Source organism: Tachyglossus aculeatus, chromosome 3 (genome assembly GCF_015852505.1).
Source record: "Tachyglossus aculeatus isolate mTacAcu1 chromosome 3, mTacAcu1.pri, whole genome shotgun sequence".
Classification (NCBI taxonomy): domain Eukaryota; kingdom Metazoa; phylum Chordata; class Mammalia; order Monotremata; family Tachyglossidae; genus Tachyglossus; species Tachyglossus aculeatus.
The window spans coordinates 36,404,305-36,428,511 of record NC_052068.1 but is presented as its reverse complement, the minus strand read 5'-3'; the positions used below and the strand labels follow the sequence as shown (position 1 = coordinate 36,428,511).

Here is a 24,207-nt window from a genome sequence, read left to right as displayed (position 1 = left end):
TGCCTTATAGTAAGTGCTTAACAAATACCTCAGTCATTATTGCTGGTAGACTGCTTAATGATCCAAAAGCATTCCCTGCCTCAGTTTGTTTTGCTCAAAAATATCTGAGTTGCTTGTTCCACTTCATTGGTGTGCATACACAGTGTATGTTAGAAAATCCTGAAAATCCACCTCTTGCAATTTCTCTTGCGTTAATGACTTGTCTGACACATGACAAGGTAGAGCAATTAGTGTACTTGTCATTTTGTCTGGCTGGTTTTATTAGGTATGACAATCCAAGTAAGCTGTATTCATTCCTCAGATGTACTTTCCAGTTTATTTATCCTCGTTTAGAGAAGCTATTGTTCTTCTGAAGAAAGCCATCAGAACTGATTCATTCAGTTGTGTTTACTGAACGCTTGCGGTATGTAGAGCACTCTACTAAGCGCTTGGGAAGTACGATTCAGCAATAAATAGAGACAACAATCCCTGCCCACAGTGGGCTCACAGTCAAGAAGATCTGGGGGTGGGCCAGATCTCCTCAGGGGGCTCAGGACCGAGAGCTGCCTCATAATAATAATAATGATGATCACTGTGATATTTGTCAAGTGCTTACTATGTGTCAAGCGCTGTTATGACCACTGGGGAAGATACAAAGTTAATCACATCGGACAAAGTCCCTGTCCCACACAGGGCTCACAATCTAAGTAGGAAGGAGAACAGGTATTGAATCCCCATTTTACAGATGAGGGAACCTGAGGCACAGTGAAGTTAAGTGACTTGCCCAAGGTCACACACAGAAGGCCAGGATTAGAACCCTGATCCTCTGGCTCAAAGGCCTGCACTCTTCATCCTCCATTTCCTCTCCTGGAAGTAGGACGTCATCAAATCAGCCCCCAGAAGCAGCCTGCAACGGCTGTTTGTTTGTATTTCCGCATTCTCTTCAGTATCAGATTCTGAGACTAGAACAGTTCTTATTTTACTGCTATATTTGCTGCTACTAAAGAGCACAAAGTTCAGCGTGGCTTCTAATCCCGGCTACACCACTTGTTTGCTGTGTGACCTTGGGCGAGTCACTTAGCTTCTCTGGGCCTCAGTTACCCCTTCTGTAAAATGAGGATTAAGACTGTGAGCCCCACACGGGTCGACCTGATTACTCTGAATCTACCCCAGTGCTTAGAACAATAATAATTTTGGTATTTGTTAAGCGCTTACTATGTGCTAAGCACTGTTCTAAGTGCTGGGGGAGATACAAGGTAATCAGGTTGTCCCACATGGGGCTCATAGTCTTAATCTCCATTTTACAGATCAGGGAACTGAGGCATAGAGAAGTGAAGTGATTTGCCCAAAGTAACACAGCATCCCCCTCTCCATCCCCCACTTCTTACCTCCTTCCCTTCCCCACAGCACCTGTATATATTTATATATGTTTGTACATATTTATTACTCTATTTATTTATTTATTTATTTTACTTGTACATATCTATTCTATTTATTTTATTTTGTTAGTATGTTTGGTTTTGTTCTCTGTCTTCCCCTTTTAGACTGTGAGCCCACTGTTGGGTAGGGACTGTCTCTATATGTTGCCAATTTGTACTTCCCAAGCGCTTAGTACAGTGCTCTGCTCACAGTAAGCGCTCAATAAATACGATTGATAATGATGATGATGATTAGAACCCACAACCTCTGACTCCTAAGCCCGGGCTCTTTCGCTTGGCACATAGTAAGCACTTAACAAATACCGTCATTATTGTTTAATTTAAAGTGAACATAGTTTAAATGAACAAAAGCTTATGCTTAAAACTGTCCTCTTCCATATACTTCTTTCCGATGGTCCAATTTAGCTATTTATGACTTTTAGCTATTTCATCGAGTTTATGTTCAAGCATCGCTCCCTCTTTTAGTGGCTATGACCCAGACCTGCTATTCTGGCCCTTCCTCATAGAGTTCACCGGAGCACCTCTGAACCCTAGGGCCACTCAAGGCCAAAAAGCCAGCTCACTCGATCCTCCTGGAGTTACCAATTACCCCCTGCTCCCCCCACCGCTCCCCCCAAAAAGGATACATAGGTAAGCCAGGTGCTAGAAGAGTAGGACCAATTAGAAGTATTTATTGAGCACTTACTGTGTGCAGAACACTGTACCAAGTGCTTAGTACTGTGTGAGCCTGGGCCAAATCCATGGAATAAGACATCCCGCCTCAGCAACGTCATCCAGGACATGGCGGGGCTTGGGGAGCAGATCCATCTGGAGCCTATCGAGGGCTTGGAGACAAACTGGTGAGGCCCAGAGGTTTGATTTGAGGTTTACATCCCCTGCCCCTCTTTTCATCATCGTCATAATCGTCGGTATTTGTTGAGCGCTTACTGTTGCAGAGAACTGTACTTAGCGATTGGAGGGAACAATATAACAGAGTTGGTAGACATGTCCCCTGCCCTCAGTAAACTTATGATCTGGCGGGGGAGCCAGACATTAATATACAGAAGTAATTTATAATATGTAATTCAATCATTCACTTGTATTTATTGAGCGCTTACTGTGTACAAAGCACTGTTCATGTGAAGTTGAAGCCCTGGCCCATCTCAGAAAGGAAGCCAGCTTGTCGGTCAGCCCCAAAGCTCCACAGAGCACCACTTTGTAGCCTAAATGTCTAGATATCTGACCGTGAGCCACGAAATAGCAACGTTTGCTTGAATGAAATTTGTCCTCTTCTGAAGACATCGGGGTGCCAGATTCCCCCCACCCTCAAAATAATAATAGTAATAATAATAATACTTGTTAAATGCTTATTATGTGCCAGGAACTGTACTGAGCACTGGAGCGAATGCAAGCAAATCAGGTTGGACACAGTTCCTGTCCCACGTAGGGCTCACAGTCTTAATCCCCATTTTACAGGTGAGGTAACTGAGGCCCAGAGAAGTGCCTTACCCAAGGTCAGCTCATCGTGGGCAGGAATGTGTCTGTTGCTATAATGTACTCTTCCAAGAGCTGGGTAACGGTGCTTTGCACACAGTAAGAGCTCAATAGATATGATTGAATGAATGAATGAATGAAAGTGGCGGAGCTGGGATTAGAACCCATGACCTTCTGACGCCCAGGCTTGTGCTCTATTCACTGCACCATGCTGCTTACTCATACAGATGATGAGAACTTTTCCAGAAAATGATTATATGTACAAATGACAAGGAAAATGGGAAGTTATGTTAAATTGTACTTTCTTCCTTAAAATTTAGATTCATATGTCTCTCTCTTCCCTTGCACAGAACATGTTGGTGTCATCACCTCATCTGTTTAAATGTCTTCTCAGACACACCTCACAGCTTCTTACTTTTGAACTTACTGAATGTGTAAGGTATTTTTTTTTATATCTGACTAGTTTCTGGACTTAATTTTATAATAGATCTGGAGCCTTCAGGTCAGATGATTTATTCATTCATTTGTATTTATTGAGCGCTTACTGTTTATTTTATTTGTACATATTTATTCTATTTGTTTTATTTTGTTAATATGTTTTGTTGTGTTCTCTGTCTCCCCCTTCTAGACTGTGAGCCCACTGTTGGGTAGGGACCATCTCCATATGTTGCCAACTTGTACTTCCCAAGCGCTTAGTACAGTGCTCTGCACACAGTAAGCGCTCAATAAATACGATTGAATGAATGAATGAATGAATACTGTGCGCAGAGCATCATCATCATCATCATCAATCGTACTGCACTGTACTAAGTGCTTGGAAAGTACAGTTTGGCAACAGATAGGGACAACCCCTACCCAACAATGGGTTCAGAGTCTAGAATGGGGAGACAGACAACAAAACAAAACATAAGTGGCTGTATGGATGCACATCACTTGGAAGTGATTGGGCCACTGTACAGGGAGGTGGCCAAATCCGTCTTGATTGTCCAGGGTGGCCCAGCTTCATGAATCGAAAAGGCCCAGGCCAGAAGCAGTGTGGCCAAGCGCCATGGACCTTAACAGTGAGCCGGCGTCTTGGGGCAGGGTGGTGGGGGGGAGGCGGAGAGCAAGCATTACTGGAAGTCCTTACCATCGACTTTAAAACACTCAATCACCTTGCCCCCTCCTACCTCACCTCGCTTCTCTCCCTCTACAACCCAGCCAGCACGCTCCGCTCCTGTAGTGCCAACCTACTCATTGTACCTTGATCTCGTCTATCTCACCGCCGACCTCTCGCCCGTATCCTTCCTCTGTCCTGGAACGCCCTCCCCCTTCGCATCCTCTCCCTTTCAAAGCCTTACTGAAGACACATCTCCCCCAAGAAACCTTCCCTGACTAAGCCCTCCTTTCCTCTTCTCCCACTCCCTTCTGCGTCGCTCTTGCACTTGGATTTGCTCCCTTTATTTTTAGACTGGGAGCCCACTGTTGGGTAGGGACTGTCTCTCTATGTTGCCAGCTTGTACTTCCCAAGCGCTTAGTACAGTGCTCTGCACACAGTAAGTGCTCAATAAATACGATTGATGATGATGATGATTCACCCCTCCCTCAGCTCCACAGCACTTCTGTACATATCTGTAATTTCTTTAGTTATATAAATGTCTGTCTCCCCTTCTAGAATGTAAGTCAGTGGTGGGCAGGGAATGTGTCTGCCAACTCTGTTATGTGGTACTCTCCCAAGGGCTTAGTACAGTGCTCTGCACACAGTAAGTGCTCGATAAATGTGATTGATTGATCAGTGGGTGTGGCGGGGGTGAGGGGAGGCAGCCAAGAGTGAGGAAGGGTGAAGGGTGGGGACTACAGCATCCTGCAGCCCGCTGCTCTGAAAATGTGTTCTTAACCACGAAAACACACGCTGTGCGTGGGAAGAAGACTCAACCAATTGTATTTATTGAGCGCTCACTATATGCATTACACTCTAGTAAGCGTTTGGGACAGTACAATACAATCAATCAATCAATCAATCGTATTTATTGAGTGCTTACTGTATGCAGAACACTGTACTAAGCACTTGGGAAGTACAAGTTGGCAACATATAGATACAGTCCCTACCCAACAGTGGGCTCACAAGCAGACACTTTTCCTGCCCAAGACGAGTTTACGGTCTAGAGGGATTGTAAGAATCGTGTCCAGACCATAAGCTCATTGTGGGTAGGGAACAGGCATGCTAATTCTTTTTACTGTACTCTCCCAAGCGCTTACTACAGTGCTGTACACAGAGTAAGTGCTCAATAAATTCCATTGTTTGATTGACTGAAGCTCGTGAGCCACAGCTTGGCCACTCCTGCCGCCGTATTATTTCAGTCCACTTTGGCGTGGGTGGAGAGGGCTCCCCTTTCCACTGACTGGATTGTAAGCTCCTAGTGAGCAGGGAACATGTCTACAGACTCGGTTGTATTGTACTCTCCTAAGCACTTAGTACAGTGCTCTACACCCAGTGAACACCCAATAAATATCATTGATAGACTGCATATTTCCTCTCTTGCCCATGTACCATTTTTGGTCAGGGTCTCTGTTTATTTTTAACCGATAAAGATACAATCACAATTGACTTCTGAATTTAACATATAGTAGAAGTTACCCCAGCTTTCCTTACTTTCAGCAATCATTTATTTGAATAAATTAATTTCATTTTCTTTGTCTTTCTGCTGAACCGATGTCATCCTCTTTAGCCAGGATAGCTCTGAATTTTTACCGGCAGTCGTAGGTAATCTAAGAAAAAATATTCAGATGTATTTGAATTAGGGCTCTCCTGGTTGAACTCTTCAGCGTACCTTTCTGGAAACCCTATCCTCTCGTTCACTTTAAATGCTTAAGTTGTCACGTACAGACTGGAGCATACTCAAATTAGGTCCCAAGGCAATCTGGTATACCATTTTTTTCCCTCAGTAATTGAGGGCCCGGTTTTCAACAGAAATAACATTGCTAGCCTCTTTGAACAGAAATATTGCTTTTGGTTGTCCTAATCTTCCTAGATTTTCTTTATTGATGTTTAAGGCATTTCATTTATATTTATTAAAGTTTTAATCAAGTAGTTTGACTTGGGGCATTTCAGGTGTACCCACAGAAGGAAGCTGTAGAGTTGCTTTGATTAATGTAGTATTTTTGGAGAACTCACTGGGCGTACCAAGTGCTGGAATCTGTTATTTGCCCCACCTACAGCACTAACAGAACTTATGTACATATCTATAAATTACATATTATAAATCATTTATATTAATGTCTGTCTACCCCTTTAGACTACATGTTTGTTCTGGGCAGGAAATGTGTCTACCAACTCTGTTGTATTCTCCCAAGCATTTAGTACAGTGCTCCACACACAGTAAGCACTCAGTAAATACCATTCATTCATTCATTCATTCATTCATTCAATCATATTTATTGAGTGCTTACTGTGTGCAGAGCACTGTACTAAGCACTTGGAAAGTACAATTCCGCAACAGAGACAATCCCTACCCAACAACGGGCTCACAGTCTAGAAATGATATTTGTCATCAATCATCAATCGTATTTATTGAGCGCTTACTGTGTGCAGAGCACTGTACTAAGCACTTTGTCAAGCACTTACTATGTACCAAGCACCTTTTTAAGCGCTGGGGTAGATTCAAGGTAATCAGGTTGGCCCACGTGGGGCTCACACTCTTAATCCCCATTTTACAAATGAGGCAGTTGAGGCCCAGAGAAGTTAAGTGGCTTGCTGTAAATTCACACAGCTGTAAATGGTGGAGCCAGGATTGGAACCCACGTCCTCTTTCCACTAAGCCATGCTGCTTCATTGACAACAAAGTGCCATTATGAGTTCCAGAGGACTAGCCCGGCTTTCCTGTTCCAGAGCAATAACAAAGTTCTCCATCCCCTATGAACTTTTCTTATATTCTAAGGTCGGGGAAGACCCAACAGATGAAAAAAATCTGAATAAAAAATGCTAGTATTTGAATCTCATGTAAATAAATAGGACAACTTGTTGCTACCTGAAATGCCACCCGAGCTATGTGAACACACAGTTTAGTCCCAGTCAATTTCCGTTTTACTTAGCCTGTTTCATTTCGGCTGCCCAAACCTCATCTCATCTTATGCTGTGTAATCATCTCCGACCCATATAGTGGTGCCGTGGACCTGCCTCTCCCAGAATGTCCCACCTCCACCTGCAATCGTTCTGGTAGTGTATTTATACAGTTTTCTGGGTCAAAATCCGAAAGTGGTGTACCATTGCCTCCTTCATCTCCGACCCATATAGCGGTGCCGTGGACCCACCTCTCCCAGAATGTCCCACCTCCATCTGCAATCGTTCTGGTAGTGTATTTATACAGTTTTCTGGGTCAAAATCCGAAAGTGGTGTACCATTGCCTCCTTCCGCACAGTAAACTTGAGTCTCAGCCCTCCACTCTCTCCCATGCCGCTGCTGTCCAGCACAAGTGAGTTTTGACGGGTAGCAGATTGCCTTCCACTCGCTAGCCACTTCTCAAGCTAGGCATGGAATGGGTAGGCCCCTGCTTGAGTCTCCCTCCCGTAGCCGAAGCTGGTACAGTACGGGAAACTCTCCGGGTGAGACCCTGAGAGGGGAAAACTCATCCAGAAGATCAAGGAAGTTAGATTCCAGAGCTGGCAGGAGAGCAGAGGGGAAGGTGCTGGACACCGCTCCAGAGAAGACAACGGAGGCAGGAGTGGCTTTGGGTGGGAAGAGTGGGAGAGGAAAGTGGCAGCGGGTAGAGGATAATAGAAACAAGAGGCGAATCCCCCCCCCACCCCCAATCTGCTACAGAATTTGGATCCCCCTAACGGGTTCCGTTTGGCTTGTACTGCTTGGCCTCAGTGGTGGCAGTGCTGCATGAGTTAAGGAGCTAGGAGGGCCTCCCCCTCCTCCCCCTCCCCATCCCCCCATCTTACCTCCTTCCCTTCCCCATAGCACCTGTATATATGTATATATGTTTGTACATATTTATTACTCTATTTCTTTTACCTGTACATATCTATTCTATTTATTTTATTTTGTTAATATGTTTGGTTTTGTTCTCTGTCTCCCCCTTCTAGACTGTGAGCCCACTGTTGGGTAGGGACTGTCTCTATATGTTGCCAACTTCCCAAGCGCTTAGTACAGTGCTCTGCACACAGCAAGCGCTCAATAAATACGATTGATGATGCTGCTGCTGCTGATGATAGCCTGCCCACGCTCCCTGCCAGGAGAGTGGGAGATTGGAAAAGTCAAGAGCTCCATCACTTCTCTCACATAATAATAACAATAAGCCAGGCACTGAGGAGCAGCATTGCCTAGTGGATGGAGCACGGGCCTGGAGGCAGAAGGACCTGAGTTCTAATCCTGGCTCCACCACTTGTTGGCTGTGCGACCTTGGACAAGTCACTTCTCTGGGCCTCAGTTACCTCATCTGGAAAATGGGGATTAAGACTGTGAGCCCCACGGGGGGCAGGGACCACGTCCAACCTGATTGCTTTGTATCTACCCATTGCTTAGTACAGCTCCTGGCCCATAGTAAGCACTTGACAAATACCATGAAGAAAAGAAAAAGGTCTGGCGATGGGTTGTGTTGAACGATCGGGTTGGAGGAAAGGCAGGATCTGGTTTATCGTAGGAGGACGGGGGAGTGATTGAGGCAGTGGAGATGGTTGGAGCACGGGAATTGGGTGATTTCTGCCTGGAGTGGAGGGTACCAGATGGAGGGTAATAGAAGGGAATAGTCAGGCAACCTGCCAAGGGAAATGGGAAGAGGACTTTGAAGTTTATCATAAGACGTTTTAATAATCTTAGGAGCACCTGCGGCACTGTCAGTTTCTGAGATGGCGATTGATTGATTTTTATCACGAAGAGGATTAAGTTTATTGGGTGTCCTCTGTCTATTACAGGGGCAGGGAGGCCAGAGCCTGGCAGTCCACCAAACCGGCACGAGCTCAGAGTACACAGGAAGGAATGGGGAAAAGTGACCGGGCTTGGGGCTGCACCAGATGTGAAGGACAGAAGAAGGGGATTGGGATTAGGGAAGGCTGAGGGAATTTTCAGGGACGGAGAAGTTGGCGGTGGGGGAGAATGCACTCAGTTTTGAACATGTTTGGTTTTAGGGGATGTCATAATAATAATAGGATAATACTAATCAATTGTATTTATTGAGCACTTAGCGTGTGCAGAGCACTGTCTAAGCACCTTGGAGAGTGCAATATAACAGAGTCCGTACGTTCACTGTCCAACAATGCCTTCTCTCTGATCTCCCATCCTCGTGTCTCTCTCCACTTCAATCCATACTTCATGCTGCTGCCCGGATTATCTTTGTCCAGAAATGCTCGGGGCATATTACTCCCCTCCTCAATAATCTCCAGTGGCTACCAATCAATCTGCGCATCAGGCAGAAACTCCTCACCCTGGGCTTCAAGGCTCTCCATCACCTCGCCCCCTCCTACCTCCCCTCCCTTCTCTCCTTCTCCAGCCCAGCCCGCACCCTCCGCTCCTCTGCCGCTAATCTCCTCACCGTACCTCGTTCTCGCCTGCCCCGCCATCGACCCCCGGCCCACGTCATCCCCCGGGCCTGGAATGCCCTCCGTCTGCCCATCTGCCAAGCTAGCTCTCTTCCTCCCTTCAAGGCCCTGCTGAGAGCTCACCTCCTCCAGGAGGCCTTCCCAGACTGAGCCCCTTCCTTCCTCTCCCCCTCGTCCCCCTCTCCATCCCCCCATCTTACCTCCTTCCCTTCCCCACAGCACCTGTATATATGTATTTATGTTTGTACATATTTATTACTCTATTTATTTTACTTGTACATATCTATTCTATTTATTTTATTTTGTTAGTATTTTTGGTTTTGTTCTCTGTCTCCCCCTTTTAGACTGTGAGCCCACTGTTGGGTAGGGACTGTCTCTATATGTTGCCAATTTGTACTTCCCAAGCGCTTAGTACAGTGCTCTGCACACAGTAAGCGCTCAATAAATACGATTGATGATGATGACAATGAGCTTGTCTGGAGGACGAGCTATCTGTTGTGCATTTTTTAAACGTCATTGGTTAAGCACTTACTATGTGCCCGACTCTAGGTGCTGGGGTAGATACAGAGTAATCAGGTTGGACACTGTCCATGTCCCACATGGGACTCATGGTCTTAATGTTCATTTTACAGATGAGAGAACTAGGGTCCAGAGAAGAAGTGACTTACCCAAGGTCACACAGCAGACAAGTGGGTCTAGCTGGGATTAGAACCCGTGACCTTCCGACTCCCAGGCCTGGGCTGTAGCCACTAAGCCATGCTGGGTTTTTTGACCACCTGGAGTGGTTTGTCCAGGGAGAGGGGACCCATCTGGAGAATGTTGGCCCCAGAAGGAGGGGTGTCCCAGACTGGGAGACGTGAACCGGCTTTATGTGGCGGGGCCTTGGGTAACCTACTTTTCTAGCAGGAACCCCTTCTCCTCTAGTAAGGAAGGGCAATTGACTTATCTTGGGGCTGTCCATTCCCCCCTACCCCCCAAAAAAAACAAACTACCCCAGCATTCCCTATGTTCTGCCCCTTGTAATGCCACTCTCATGATTTATCTTTCCTTTCAGGGCTTTTTTTTTTCCTCGCCCGCATATCTGTAATTCATTTATTATATCTGGAATTCGTTAGGCGCCTATGCGACAGGCACTACACTAAGCACTGGGACAGATACAAGGTTAGACACAATCCCTGCTCCATATGGGGCTCACAGTCTTAATCCCCATTTTGCAGATGAGGTAACTAAGGCTCAGAGAAGTGACTTGCCTAGGGTCACATAGCAGACATGTGGTGGAGCTGAGATTAGAAATTAATGACTATCTCCTCCTCTAGACTGTAAGCTTGTTGTGGGCAGGGAATGTGTCCTTTTATTGTTATATTGTACTCTCCGAGCGCTTAGTGCAGTGCCTTGCACACGGTAAACACTCAATAAGTACAAATGAATGAATGAATAAATGCAAAATAGAGCCAAGAGCAAAATGTTTTAGGGATATTAGAAATAACTAATTATTGAAAAACTCTTGGAAAAAGTGAAGTGCCGAACATATTTCCGTTGATTAAAAAGGCAGCGTGGCTTTGTGCTGAGAAGCAGGAAACAGGAGTCAGGAGGCTCGGGGGGCTCATGCGTACTCTGCCATTTGCCTGCTGGGAGAACTTGGGCTAGTTGCTTAGCTTCTCTGTGCCGCAGTTTCTTCATCCGTCAGTATGGGGGACAACAACCGAGTGTGCAGGTTGAGGACGTAGCTGAGTGGGTGGGTGAGTGTGTGACATGTTGTGTGGGTAAATAGGAAGATATATAAATATATGTGGGGGGGTATATAATAAATAATAGTAATAATTGTGGTAACTATGTGCCCAGCAGTGTTCTAAGCACTGGGATAGGTATAAGGTAATCAGGTTGGAGACAGTCCCTGTCCCACATGGGGCTCTCAGTCTTGATCTTCATTTTACAGAAGGAAGTAACTAAGGCCCAGAGAAGTTAAATGACTTGCCCAAGGTCACACACACACATACACGTGTATATATATACACACATGTGTGAATGGTATTTGCTAAGCCCTTACTTTGTGCCAAGCCCTGTATTAGGTTGATAAAGATAATCAGCTCCCGCTTGTGGCTCACACTGTAAGTAGGAGGGAGATTAGGTATTGAATCCTCACTTTGCAGATGAGGGAACTGACACAGAGAAGTTAAATAACTTGCCCAAAGTCACACAGAAGACAAGTGGCAGGGCTGGGATTAGAACCCAGGTCCTCTGACTCCTAAACCCTTACTCTTTCCTGCTTCTCTGCAGGAGTGACTCTCTCTCTGTCTAGACTGTAATCTCGTTCATTCATTCAATTGTATTTATTGAGCGCTTACTGTGTGTATAGCACTGTATTAAGCCCTTGGGAGAGTACAATACAACCATAAACAGACATTCCCTGCCCACAGTGAGTCTGCACTGTGGGCATGGAACGTGTCTACCAACTGTTATATTATATTATCCCAAGTGCTTAGTATAATGCTTTCCACAGAGGAAGCACTCAGTAAATACAGTTGATTGATTGACTGAGTGAGAAGGAGGTAGGGTATTCCACTACTGTTAAAATCAATCAATTGTATTTATTGAGCGCTTACTGTGTGCAGAGCACTGTACTAAGCGCTTAAAAAATGCTGGGTAGCATTTAGTTATAATATGGATTGAGCAATACCGAAGATTAACTCTCATTTTGTTTTATTACTTTCAGAATGAGCTTTTTGTCATATTGCGTGTTAAGAATTGGAATGTAAATTTGATGAGTACTTTATTGATTCCCTCAGTTTGGCCGTGGGGCTTGTTTTTCATTACACGTTTTTGGTTACAGTGCTGTTAGGGAGTTAGGGAACATTCTCATGACAACGTGAGCCAGTTTGAGATCCAGTGTGATGTGTTGCTGGGAGAAGCGGTTGCATATAACCGGAGAGCCCAGAGGGTGAGTAGTCCAGCGCTTAGAACAGTGCTTGGCACATAGTAAGCGCTTAACAAATGCCATCATTATTATTATCTACAGGGGCTAGTGATGCTACTCCAATAGTAAATTGGAGCCTGGGAGTCAGAAGACCTGGGCGCTAATGCCAGCTCCATCACTTGCCTGCTGTGTGACCTTGGCCAAGTCACTTGACTTCTCTGTGCCTCAGTTTCTTTATCCCTAAAATGGGAATTCAATGCCTGTGCTTCCTCCTATTCATTCATTCATTCATTCATATTTATTGAGCACTTACTGTGTGCAGAGCACTGTACTAAGTGCTTGGGCAGTACAAGTTGGCAACATATAGAGACGGTCCCTACCCAACAGTGGGCTCACAGTCTAGAAGGGGGAGACAGACAACAAAACAAAACATGTGGTCAAGTCGTCAGAATAAATAAGCCCCATGAGGGCCAGAGACTGTATCTGATGTGAATAACTTGCTTCTACCCTAGTGCTTAGAACCGTTGTGGGTAGGAATTGTCTCTATTTGCTGCTGAATTATACTTCCCAAGTGCTTAGTACAGTGCTCTGCACACAGTAAGTGCTCAATAAATACGATTTAATGAATGAATGAATGAATGAACAGTGTTGACACAGAGTAAGTGCTTAAATATAATAGTAATAATGAGAATAATAATAATAATAGTAAGAGTAAATGGGCTCTGAGATGCCCATGATGTCATTCATCCTACCTGATGACATCAGGTGTTTGCCATTTTGTGGAAATTTGCTTGATCTGGATCTAGAGCATTTAATAACAATAATAATAATAATAATGTTATTTGGTAAGCACTTACAGTGTGCCAGGCACTAAACACTGGAGCAGATACAAGCAAATTGAGTTGGACACAGACCCTGTTCTATATAAGACTCGCAGTCTCAACCTCCATTTTACAGATGAGATAACTGAGGCCCAGAGAAGTGAAGTGACTTACCCAAGGTCACACAGCGGACAAGTGGCAGCACCGGGATTGGAACCCATGACCTTCTGCCTCCCGGGCTCGTGCTCTATCCACTACGCTCCCCCAGGATACTGAGACCTTTCATTCATTTATTCATTCATTCAATTGTATTTATTAAGCACCTACTGTGTGCAGAGCACTGTACTAAGTGCTTGGGAAGTGCAAGTTGGCAACATATAGAGACAGTCAATCAATCGTATTTATTGAGCGCTGACTGTATGCAGAGCACTGTACTAAGCGCTTGGAAAGTACAAATTGGCAACAGATAGAGACAATCCCTACCTAACAGTGGGCTCAAATTCTTGAAAGGGGGAGACAGACAACAAAACAAGTAGACAGGCATCAATAGCATTAATATAAATAGAGTTATATATACTCATCATTAATAAAATAAAGAGAATAATACATTTTCACATATATACACAAGTGCTTTGGGGTGGGGAGGGGGTAGACCAGAGGGAGGGAGACGGGGCAATGGGGAGGGGAGGAGGAGCAGAGGAAAAGGGGGGCTCAGTCTGGGAAGGCCTCCTGGAGGAAGTGAGCTTTCAGTAGGGCTTTGAAGGGAGGAAGAGAGCTAGCTTGGTGGATGTGTGGACGGAGAGCATTCCAGGCCAGGGGAAGGACGTGGGCCAGTGGTCGATGGTGGGACAGGTGAGAACGAGGCCCAGTGAGGAGGTTAGCGGCAGAGGAGCAGAGAGTGTGCGCTGGGCTGTAGAAGGAGAGAAGGGAGGTGAGGTAGGAGGGGGCGAGGGGATGGACAGCCTTGAAGCCAAGGGTGAGGAGTTTTTGCTTGATGCCAGCAAGTTTTTGCTTGCTTTTACCTTCCCAGTCGCTCCAGAGCCTTTACGTTATGCTCCCAGGTCTGGGTCCAGTGTAGCGTGCGTTTAGCGTGGCTCAGTGGCAAGAACGCAGGCTTGGGAGTCAGAGGTCATGGGTCGAATCCCGGCTCCACCACTTATAATAATAATAATGATGGCATTTATGAAGCGCTTACTATGTGCAAAGCACTGTTCTAAGTGCTGGTGAGGTTACAAGGTGATCAGGGTGTCCCACGGGAGGCTCACAGTCTTCGTCCCCATTTTACAGATGAGGCACAGAGAAGTTAAGTGACTTGCCCAAAGTCACACAGCTGACAATTGGCGGACCCGGGATTTGAACCCATGACCTCTGACTCCAAAACCCGTGCTCTTTCCACTGAGCCACGCTGCTTGTCAGCTGTGTGACCTTGGACAAGCCACTTAACTTCTCTGTGCCCCAGTTACCTCATCTGCAAAATGGGGATTAAGACTGTGAGCCCCAAGTGGGACAACCTGATCACCTTGTATCCCCCCAGCGCTTAGAACAGTGCTTTGCACAGAGTAAGCGCTTAACAAATACCACCATTATTATTATTATTATTTTATGCTATTTGCTAAGGGCTTGTTATGTGTCAAACACTGTTCTAAGCTCTGGGGTAGGGGCAAGTTAATTAGCTGTGGCACTCTGAGGCCTGGTGCCGAAAATAAAAAATCGGGAATAAAAGTGTCTGGTGCCCTATCAGGACCAGGGGGGTAACGGGTCAACCGAAGGCCAAACCGTTTGGTGTAATATCTGACCCCCGACCAGCCTTAACTTCTGCACAAATTGGCCGTCAGCTGGCATTTGGCACCAATGCAGAGGGGGACTGGGTAGATTTTTAAAGTGCCGTAGCAGAAACTATGGTGATTTAATCTTCAAAGCATTACAAATGCTCCTTGTGATGAACGTTCAACAGAGGAAAGGAAGCTAATTAATGTTTAAGACCTTTTTTTAGTCAAGTGTGTCCTCATTTATTATCAATAAGAGTACCATTGGCACTGAAGGAAAATAACCAGTCATGTATAGGGGCAGCACGGGTTGTTCCTGCTTTTTACACTTGGAAATTAACGAGGTGTCATATTAAGTTGCAGTTATTTGTACTAGATAAGTGTTTTTGCTAACTTGGGACATAAAATGTCTTCCAGGTCCAAATTTTGGAAAGGGTGAGATCCTTAGACTCCTGAATAGAGAAAAGGAGATGACTACTTGCATGTGAAAATGATTTGTTTTCTGAATTAGGGTTTTTCAACAGCTAGTGATTTTCAGCCACTACATTTTTTTGGTGCAACTAAATGGGCTAATTGTGTAACCAATTAGTGTACAAATGGAATGATTTTAGTGTTGACATTCTTCCTCAGGCTGGCCTTCTGATTAGCTTGGGAGTTAGCTCGTTGTGGGCTGGGAATGTGTCTGCTAATTCTGTTGTATTGTACTCTCTCAGGCGCTTAGTACTGTGCTCTGCTCTAATTAAGCACCCAATAAATACCATTGATTGATTGAGTGCACCTGGTTGATTGCCAGTAGGCCCATATTGCTGTTGGCCTGCTGACATTCTCTGCGGATCGCTTTAGTACCCAGAGTGGCAGGAAGGTGAAAGGTAAGGAACGGGACAGGGTGGGTGAGAGGAACATTTTCAAATTGGTTTTCATTATCAGGGAGCATGCCAATTCCATGATCCTCTTGGTTCCCATGAATCTCATGCCCCCCTGAAGGCCAGAAGAGTGAAGTGGGGCTCCAGAAATGTTAATTTGGTCTGAGTGGTACAACCCCACGGGCATTAATCAATCAATCAATCAATCAATCGTATTTATTGAGCGCTTACTGTGTGCAGAACACTGTACTAAGCGCTTGGGAAGTACAAGTTGGCAACGTATAGAGACGGTCCCTACCCAACAGTGGGCTCACAGTCTAGAGGGGGGAGACAGAGAACAAAACAAAACATATTAACAAAATAAAATAAATAGAATAGATATGTACAAGTAAAATAAATAAATAGAGTAATAATTACATACAAAGATATATACATATATACAGGTGCTGTGGGGAAGGGAAGGAGGTAAGGCGGGGGGATGGAGGAGGAGGAGAGGAAGGAGGGGGCTCAGTCTGGGAAGGCCTCCTGGAGGAGGTGAGCTCTCAGTAGGGCCTTGAAGGGAGGAAGAGAGCTAGCTTGGCAGATGTGGGGAGGGAGGGCATTAGATTTGTTCTATTTTGATCATCATCATCATCATCAATCGTACTTATTGAGCGCTTACTGTGTGCAGAGCACTGTACTAAGCGCTTGGGAAGTACAAATTGGCAACATATAGAGACAGTCCCTACCCAACAGTGGGCTCACAGTCTAAAAGGGGGAGACAAAACCAAACATACTAACAAAATAAAATAAATAGAATAGATATGTACAAAATAAATAAATAAATAAATAGAGTAATAAATATGTACAAACATATGTACATATATACTGGGCCAAAATTGAAATTCTTAAAAAGAGCATGCTCTCAAAAACAGTCAATCATATTTATTGAGCACTTACTGTGTGGAGAACACTGTCCCAAGTTTGGGAGACTCCAGTGTAACAAAGATAGTAGACATATTCCCAGTCCACAAGGAGCTTACAGTCGACCGGGAGAGACAGACATTAATATAAATGAAGAAATGATGGATATAGACAAAAGTGCTGTGGGGCTGAGGTTGGGGTGAATAAAGAGTTCAAATCCAAGGGCAAGGGTGAGGCAGAAGGGAGAGGGGAGGAGGGGAAATCAGGGCTTAGTCGCGGAAAGCTCTGCTCTGGTGAGGCGTAACTTCCAAAAACTCACCCTCTGCAAACCGAGCCATAATGACAATTTCCTTCTTCGTGCTGATTCCTGTTTACGAAGTTTCTACCGATCAGAAATGCCGATGTCACTCGTCAGGTAAACCTGAAATAGCACATCCTCTGAAGCCTGCTTTCCTACTTCCTACTGATGATGCTAAAGCTGCCACTTCAGAGATCTGAATGGAAATGGGAAAACTTCTATTTATCAGTTAGTCTGATTTTCCTCATTTATCATTAAAGGAAGCAGTAAGTGACTTGGGTCATTAAGTACATTTTTCACTTAATTTTAGTTCCACTTTTTGGTGAAAGTGATGGTAAAGATTTGTACTAGTTTTAGATCAAACAAAATTTCCATCATTGATTTTTTTTTTTCTCTCTCTGCCATAAACTTCTTTCTTCCAGTTTGTAAGACTTGTATTGTCCAGCACTTTGAAGACAGTAATGACTGCCCAAGGTGTGGTAATCAGGTGCATGAGACAAATCCATTAGAAATGTTACGGTAAGTGAATTCATGTTAATCAACCTTCAGTTTACTGAAATAAAGTGTTAGCTTCATTTGGTAAAATTGTTTGCATGAGAAATTCTGAAATTGTCACCTGCTTTTATAAGTATATTTTAGGCACTTACTATTTGCAGAGCCCACAGCAAGCTTCTTTCATGAGGATTCGTACATCGCTTTTTATTTTTTCTTATATTTTGTTTATTTTGTCAAAGTATGTTTTTTAATAGAGAATTGGAGAGCCAAGTTGCGCACGCCCAAAGCCCCATTTTTAAAGTAATGTAATTGCTGTTCTTAAGATATTAAAATTTGGCTTTTTGCCTTATCATTCTCCAACATTTCCTCCTTTAATTACTATCATCATCCAGTCTTCTTTTTGAGTACCTACTGAATGCAAAACACTGTACTAAGCATTTATATACTCACAAGTACTTTATTAATTTTGAAATGCAACAGAATGGTTGCTGGTTGTTAATTTCAAAGCAACTATTCAAAGTGATCTGCACAGTTTTCATTGTGATTTCTTAGAGGCTTTTGTATTTCTACTATAATAAGTAGTTGATACCTTAGTATTATTTCTGCAGTTTATATTTTCCCCTACCATTGCCTCTCACTCCTGAATAGAGTAAGATTACATTTTAATTAGATTCATTATGCATCTATTAAAAAAAATGTAACTGCCCAAACCTAATACACGTCTTAGACTGTGAGCCCACTGTTGGGTAGGGACTGTCTCTATCTGTTGCCAATTTGTACTTCCCAAGCGCTTAGTACAGTGCTCTGCACATAGTAAGCGCTCAATAAATACGATTGATGATGATGATCCAAACTCACATAGCATGAAGCAGCACGGCTTAGTGGTTAGAGGAAAGACCTGGGTTCTAATCCCGGCTCCACCACTTGTTTGCCGTGAGTGCTTGGACAATTCATTTCACTTCCCTGGGCCTCAGTTACCTCATCTGTAAAATGGGGATTAAGACTGTGAGCCCCATGTGGGACAGGGACTGTGTCCAACCTGATTAGCTTGTATCTACCCCAGTGCTTAGAACAGTGCTTGACACGTAGTAAGCGCTCAGCAAATACCATTATCATTATATTGCGGGTGGGTGTGATGATGGAGTCTCCAGCCAGGAGCCGCAGTTGTGTCAATCAATCAATCGTATTTATTGAGCACTTACTGTGTGCAGAGCACTGTACTAAGCGCTTGGGAAGTACAAGTTGGCAACATATAGAGACAGTCCCTACCCAACAGAGGGCTCACAGTCTAAAAGTCAGTCCGGAGACTCCACAGCCGAGACTCTGCACGGAGGAATTGATTTTAATGGTAGTTGTTTGCACAGCACAACTTGCGGTCTGTCCTTTGTACCGGTAGTGTTCCCAGTGGGGCATGGAGTGCGAAGAGCCAGGAGGCGGGCAGGGCAGGGAATCCCACCGTGAAGTGCCATCTTTGCCCTCGTGAGCCAGCTGCGGGCAAAACCGGGGTCAAAGTCCAAATCTCCCGATGGTCAGTGTTAGTGCTTAGTCTCCTGGGAGCCGTGCATCTGTGTAAAGCTTATTGAAAATAATAATAATAATAATAATAATAATAATAATGACGGTATTTGTTAAGCGCTTACTATGTGCCAAGCACTGTTCTAAGCCCTGGGGGGGATGCAAGGTAATCAGGTTGTCCCACGTGGGGCTCCCAGTCTTAATCCACATTTGACAGATGAGGGAACTGAGGCACAGAGAAGTTAAGTGACTTGCAGAAAGTCACACAGCTGACAAACACTGGAGCTGAGATTAGAACCCATAACCTCTGACTCCCAATCCCGGGCTCTTTCCACTGAGCCACGCTGCTTCTCTGTACACACATGGTAGCCATAATAAACCCTCTAGTCTCTAAGCTTGTTGTGGGCAGGGAAAGTGGCTACCAGCTCTGTTATATTGGACTCTCCCAACTGCTAGTGCAGTGCTCTGCAAACAGTAATCCCTCAATAAATACCATTGATTGATTCATTGATTCAAAGTAATTTTCTGTTAAGTTGAAGCAGGAAATAGGCCTGTCTTGGCTAACGACGTTTTGAAGTATAGAAGTAGGAAAGAGGAAGATGAAAACAAAAAAGAGTTACACCAGCAGTTCAGGCAGCTTTAGCACCATGGTCGGGATATTATACGTTGTAGGCTTCCTTTATGTTCCAGAAAATAATGTACTTTAATCATTTTTAGTCATGTAAAAGGAACATTGGCATCATTAAACAGATGATTAAATCTGAAGCTAGAGACTGCGTTGCAGCACACATGGGGTCCAGTGGCATGCGGTGCGGAGAAATTGGTGTTCCCAGACATACCCTGTTCTGGAAAAGGCACAGCTTCTGATTTAGCAGCTTACCCTCTACTCCATTTCTTTTATTTATCCTCTAAGTCTTTTTTTTAAGTTGTTTTTAAGTGCTCATTATGTGCAAGGCACTGTACTAATTGCTGGGGTAGATACGAGATAATCGGGTTGGATACAGCACATGGGGCCTTAATTCCCATTTTACAGATGAGGTAATGGAGGCCCAGAGAAGTGAAGTGACTTGCCGAGGGTCACCCAGCAGACAAATGGGCAAACTGGGATTAGAACCCAAGTCTTTCTGATTCGCAGGCCCATGCTTCTATCCCCTAGGCCAGACTGCTTCTCTTGCCACTTCAAAGTCCCCAGAGTTGCTTCTTTGTGGTTTCTGTGCCTCTTTGAGTCCTCAGTTCGTGATCCGCGGTGACAAACATTACGTAGTCCAGGACTAAGTAGCGAACATTACGACCTATGAGAGGAAAGTGAAAGATGAATAGTGAGGGAAGACAAGGACCTAGAGAGAGAAAGCCAAAAGCTCCCCCATCTCTTAGACTGTAAAGCCTTATTGAAGGTACATCTCGTGGCTCAGTGGAAAGAGCGCGGGCTTTGGAGTCAGAGGTCAGGGGTTCAAATCCCGGCTCCACCAATTGTCAGCTGTGTGACTTTGGGCAAGTCACTTAACTTCTCTGTGCCTCAGTTACTTCGTCTGTAAAATGGGGATGAAGACCGTGAGCCCCCCATGGGACAACCTGAAGGTTAACTTCTCTGTGCCTCGGTAACCTCATCTGTAAAATGGGGATTAAGACTGTGAGCCCCCTGTGGGATAACCTGATCATCTTGTAACCTCCCCAGTGCTTAGAACAGTGCTTTGCACATAGTAAGTGCTTAATAAATGCCATTATTATTATTATTATCATTATCATTATTATTCTTATTATCTCCTCCAAGAGGCCTTCCCTAAGCCCTCCTTTCTTCTTCTTCCACTCCCTTCTCTGTCACCCTGATTTGCCCCCTTTGTTCGTCCGCCTTCCCAGCTCCACCATATTTATGTACATATCTGTTATTTATTTATTTCTGTTAATATCTGTCTCCCCCTCTTGACTGTAAGCACGCTGTGGGCAGGGAAAGTGTCTGTTTACTGTTATATTGTACTCTCCCAAGTGCTTAGTACAGTGCTTTGCATACAGTAAGCACTCAGTAAATACAACTAAATGAACGAATGGAGTAAGCTCCGTGAAGAACAGGGGCTGTGCCTCTTTTGATTGTTGGATATCTACCCCAGTGCTTCACAGAATGCTGGGCCCTTGGCAAGCGCTTAACGAGCATCGTAAATATTAAAAGGAGAGGTAAAGTGATAGAAACGGCTAAACCAAGAGTGGTAACAGCATGGTCTTTTGGATAGATCTAAAGCCTGGGAGTAAGAAGGATCCAGGTCCTAATCCCAGCTCCGCCACTTCTCTGTTGTGTGACTTTGGGCAAGTCACTTAACTTCTCTGGTCCTCAGTTCCCTCATCTGCAAAATGGGGATATAGTGAGCCCCATGATGGGGCATGTATGGACTGCGTCCAACTTGATGATCTTGTATCTACCCCAGCTCTTGGTACAGTCCTTACCCAATATCATAAAAAAGTAAGAGAAGTAAAAATTAGGAGTATTTTTGTTTTCTGGAAAATATGGGATGGCCTGTTTATAGCACAATACAACACCTCTGTTAGAATAGGCCTCAAAATACTCCAGATGTTATTGTTCTGCAAGGAAGAGCATGCCCCCCTAAATGAGGAAGCAGCAGACTGCTTTCCTGAGTAGCAGGAATGATGCGGTAATCCTCATCATCAGTGGCATTGAGAAGCAGCGTGGCTTACTGGAAAGAGCACGGGCTTGGGGGTCAGAGGTCATGGGATCTAATCCCGGCTCCACTACTTTCATTCATTCATTCAGTCGTATTTATTGAGCGCTTACTGTGTGCAGAGCACTGTACTAAGCACTTGGGAAGTACAAGTTGGCAACATATAGAGACAGTCCCTACCCAGCAGTGGGATAACAGTCTAGAAGGGGGAGACAGATGACAAAACATATTAACAAAATAAAATAAATAGAATAAATATGTACAAGTAAAAGAGTAATAAATATTCATTCATTAATTCATTCATACTTGTCAGGTGTGTGACTTTGGGCAAGTCACGTCACTTCTCTGTGCCTCAGTTACCTCATCTGTAAAATGGGGATTAAGACTATGAGCCCCACTTGAAGCAACCTGATTACCTTATCTCTCCCCCAGCGCTTAGAACACTACTTGGCACATAGTAAGCACTTAATAAATACCATTATCATTATTATTATCGTTATTTATTGAGCACTTACTATATGCAGAGCAGTATACTGAGCACTTGGGAGACTACAAAAGATCAAGACACATTCTAGTGTTTGGAGAGAAGCAAGGCAACGGTACCGCAAGCCCATTTTGAAGCAGAACTGAGCTGCTTCCTCTCCTCAGAGAAGTTGTTCCCTTTGACCTGGCAGTGCCCAGCTACTCTGGGAGCATTAGTCAGTCAGTCGGTCAATCATATTTATTGAGTGCTTATTGTGTTTAGAGCACTGTCTTAAAAGCTTGGGAGAGGACAATATTACAATGAGTTTACCAAGGCACTCCAGGATTCCTGTTTTCTAGTCGTCCGCCACCCAGGCTCTGATCCCACAGAGGTAAGCTGCTCCCTGGGTTCAGCGTACTAACCTGGGGGGTGGAGCTTGGAATTTATCATCATCATCATCAATCGTATTTATTGAGCGCTTACTGTGTGCAGAGCACTGTACTAAGCGCTTGGGAAGTACAAATTGGCAACATATAGAGACAGTCCCTACCCAACAGTGGGCTCACAGTCTAAAAGGGGGAGACAGAGAACAAAACCAAACATACTAACAAAATAAAATAAAATAAAATAAAATTATAATAATTGTGGAATTTGTAAAGCATTTCCTGTGTGCCAAGCACTGTACTAAGCACTGGGGATGATAGAAGATAATCAGGTCCCACGTGGGACTCCCAGTCGAAGTAGGCGGGAGCACCAGTATCGTATCCTGATTGTGCAGATGAGGGAACTGAGGTGCAGAAAAGTGAAGTGATTGGCCCAAGGTCACATAGCCGGCAAGTGGCAGCGGTGGGATTAGAACCCAGGTCCTCTGACTCTCAAGGCAGTGCTCTTTCCATTAGGCCATGCTACTTCTCCACAACATTCAATCTGCTTTGAACATCAAACTGTACAAAACATTAAAACAGCCTTTATGTGGGGCTCACTGATTTGAATCAAAACCCCATAGGGGGACCTATTTAATAGCAAGACTTTACAGTAACAGGCAGTGTTGCGGAAGTGATTAGAAAGCTAATCCAAGTGAAAGTTTTTTCAATACTACGTCGCAGCATAGCTTGTTAACCCTAAGGGTATTTTCGTAATAGATCATGGTAGGATTGATTGAGTAATAATTTATTTCAGAGCAGTTCATCAGCAGTTCCGTTTTTAAATATTTCAGCTGTGCTGGTTATCTGATGGGACAGTTGGAACAACAGAATTGCGGTTTGCATTTCAAAGTGTTAATTTTCTCTGAATCAAACTTGGAAAAATGTTTTGTTCAACTCTTGAAAAGAACCCGGAAGATTCTAAGGAACAGGATCATTACTTTGTAGGAGTGAATTTTCCAGACAAATTGAATCTATGATAAAGAAGTAGCAATGATTTCTGAATTTACCTATCATTCAATCAATCATTGCTATTTATTGAGCACTTATTGTGTGCAGAGCATTGCACTAAGCACCTGGGAAAGTGCAATATAATGTAGTGGGCATTCTCTGCCCACAACCAGCTTACAGTCTATGGATGGAGGCAGATATTGAAAGAAATTACAGATCGGAGAGGGAGTAGAGTATAGGATATGGATGTAACTGAGACATTTGATTCCGTCCTATGTGTCAGCGTCATTGACAAGTTAAGAGTATATGACCTTGGCCACATTATTATTTGATGGCTGTCCAACTGGCTCAAAAGTTATTATCTAACTTTTATCTTATATCTATCTTTATCTTATATCTAACTTATATCTAGCCATCCATGGTTTAGCATAGACACCAATCAATGCTATTTATTTAGTGCTTACTATGTGTAGAGCACTGTACTAAGCACAGAGAGTTGGTGAAACAACCCCTTAAACACTTGATATTCACTCCACCCCCACAGTACTTATGTCCATGTGCTTATACTCTACCATTTCCCCTATTTCCTCTAATTCCCCAGTAATTTATTTTAATGTCTCTCTCCCCGCCTAGATTTAAAGCTCCTTATGGGTAGGGCTCATATCTACCAAGTCTCCCAAGCGCTTAGTACAGTGCTGTTCACACAGTAAATTGCTC

General features: G+C 44.2%; 1 protein-coding gene across 7 annotated transcripts in view; it reads left to right on the top strand.

Annotated features, from left to right (window-relative positions):
* The window catches only part of PCGF5 (polycomb group ring finger 5), a 158,451-nt gene that overhangs the window by 72,688 nt on the left and 61,556 nt on the right, over window positions 1–24,207 (top strand). For all 7 annotated transcript variants that reach the window (XM_038744361.1, XM_038744360.1, XM_038744362.1 and 4 more), the window contains one exon: window positions 17,398–17,494. In XM_038744361.1, the coding sequence (XP_038600289.1) occupies window positions 17,398–17,494 (97 nt within the window). The remainder of the gene's footprint in view (window positions 1–17,397; window positions 17,495–24,207) is intronic.